The sequence below is a fragment of the Lipotes vexillifer genome, unplaced genomic scaffold (genome assembly GCF_000442215.2).
Source record: "Lipotes vexillifer unplaced genomic scaffold, Lipotes_vexillifer_v1.1 scaffold418, whole genome shotgun sequence".
NCBI lineage: Eukaryota > Metazoa > Chordata > Mammalia > Artiodactyla > Lipotidae > Lipotes > Lipotes vexillifer.
In genome coordinates this window covers 5136681-5137220 of record NW_006798629.1, presented here as the reverse complement: position 1 = coordinate 5137220, position 540 = coordinate 5136681, and the positions used below count along the sequence as shown (strand labels likewise).

The 540-nt window shown below is 60.7% G+C and overlaps 1 protein-coding gene across 1 annotated transcript in view; it reads right to left on the bottom strand.

Annotated features, from left to right (window-relative positions):
* Nucleotides 1-409: 409 nt before the first annotated feature.
* Nucleotides 410-540, bottom strand: part of TBC1D5 (TBC1 domain family member 5) — a 358157-nt gene continuing 358026 nt past the window's right edge. The window contains exon 23 of the mRNA XM_007470644.1: nt 410-540. Within this exon, the coding sequence (XP_007470706.1) occupies nt 410-540 (131 nt within the window).

Genomic DNA, 540 nt, shown 5'->3' with positions numbered 1-540 from the left:
GTATGAAATAGGTTGAGATACAGATTTCCAGGGAGTGTTTTCTTGACATCAGTTTTCCTATGGCTGATGCTCTGGGGGAGGGAAGATTCGAAACCCACTTCTTCCTTCTAGATACACCGGATGGAGTGGCCACACCTTCTTTGCTGGGGAGGAGAGGACAGAGCAAGTGATTCTAGCTGTGGTTTCGTCTTTTTGGACAGTGAGTGTGATGCTGGGGACCTTACTGGCGGGGCCGCGTGAGCTACAGGGAAAAGCCAGCTGCATTTTGGGGAAGGTCTGCTGGTGTGCTCAGCGGGCCCCCTGCTTCTCTCCGCAGGTTTAAAGGGCTGCACCAAGGCCACGTGCGCGCTGGGAAGAGGCTGGGTTTCAGAGGCGACTTCACGGGGCTGCGGGGGTGGCCGGGCGGCGGTCAGAGGTCCAGGGGGCTCACGATGGTGAAGCCCGAGTCCTTGCTGTTGCCGCTGCTGTCGTCGTCGGGGCTGGGGCTGGGGCTGGAGCTGGGGCTGCCGGACGAGGCCGAGGCCGAGGCCGGGCCGGTCA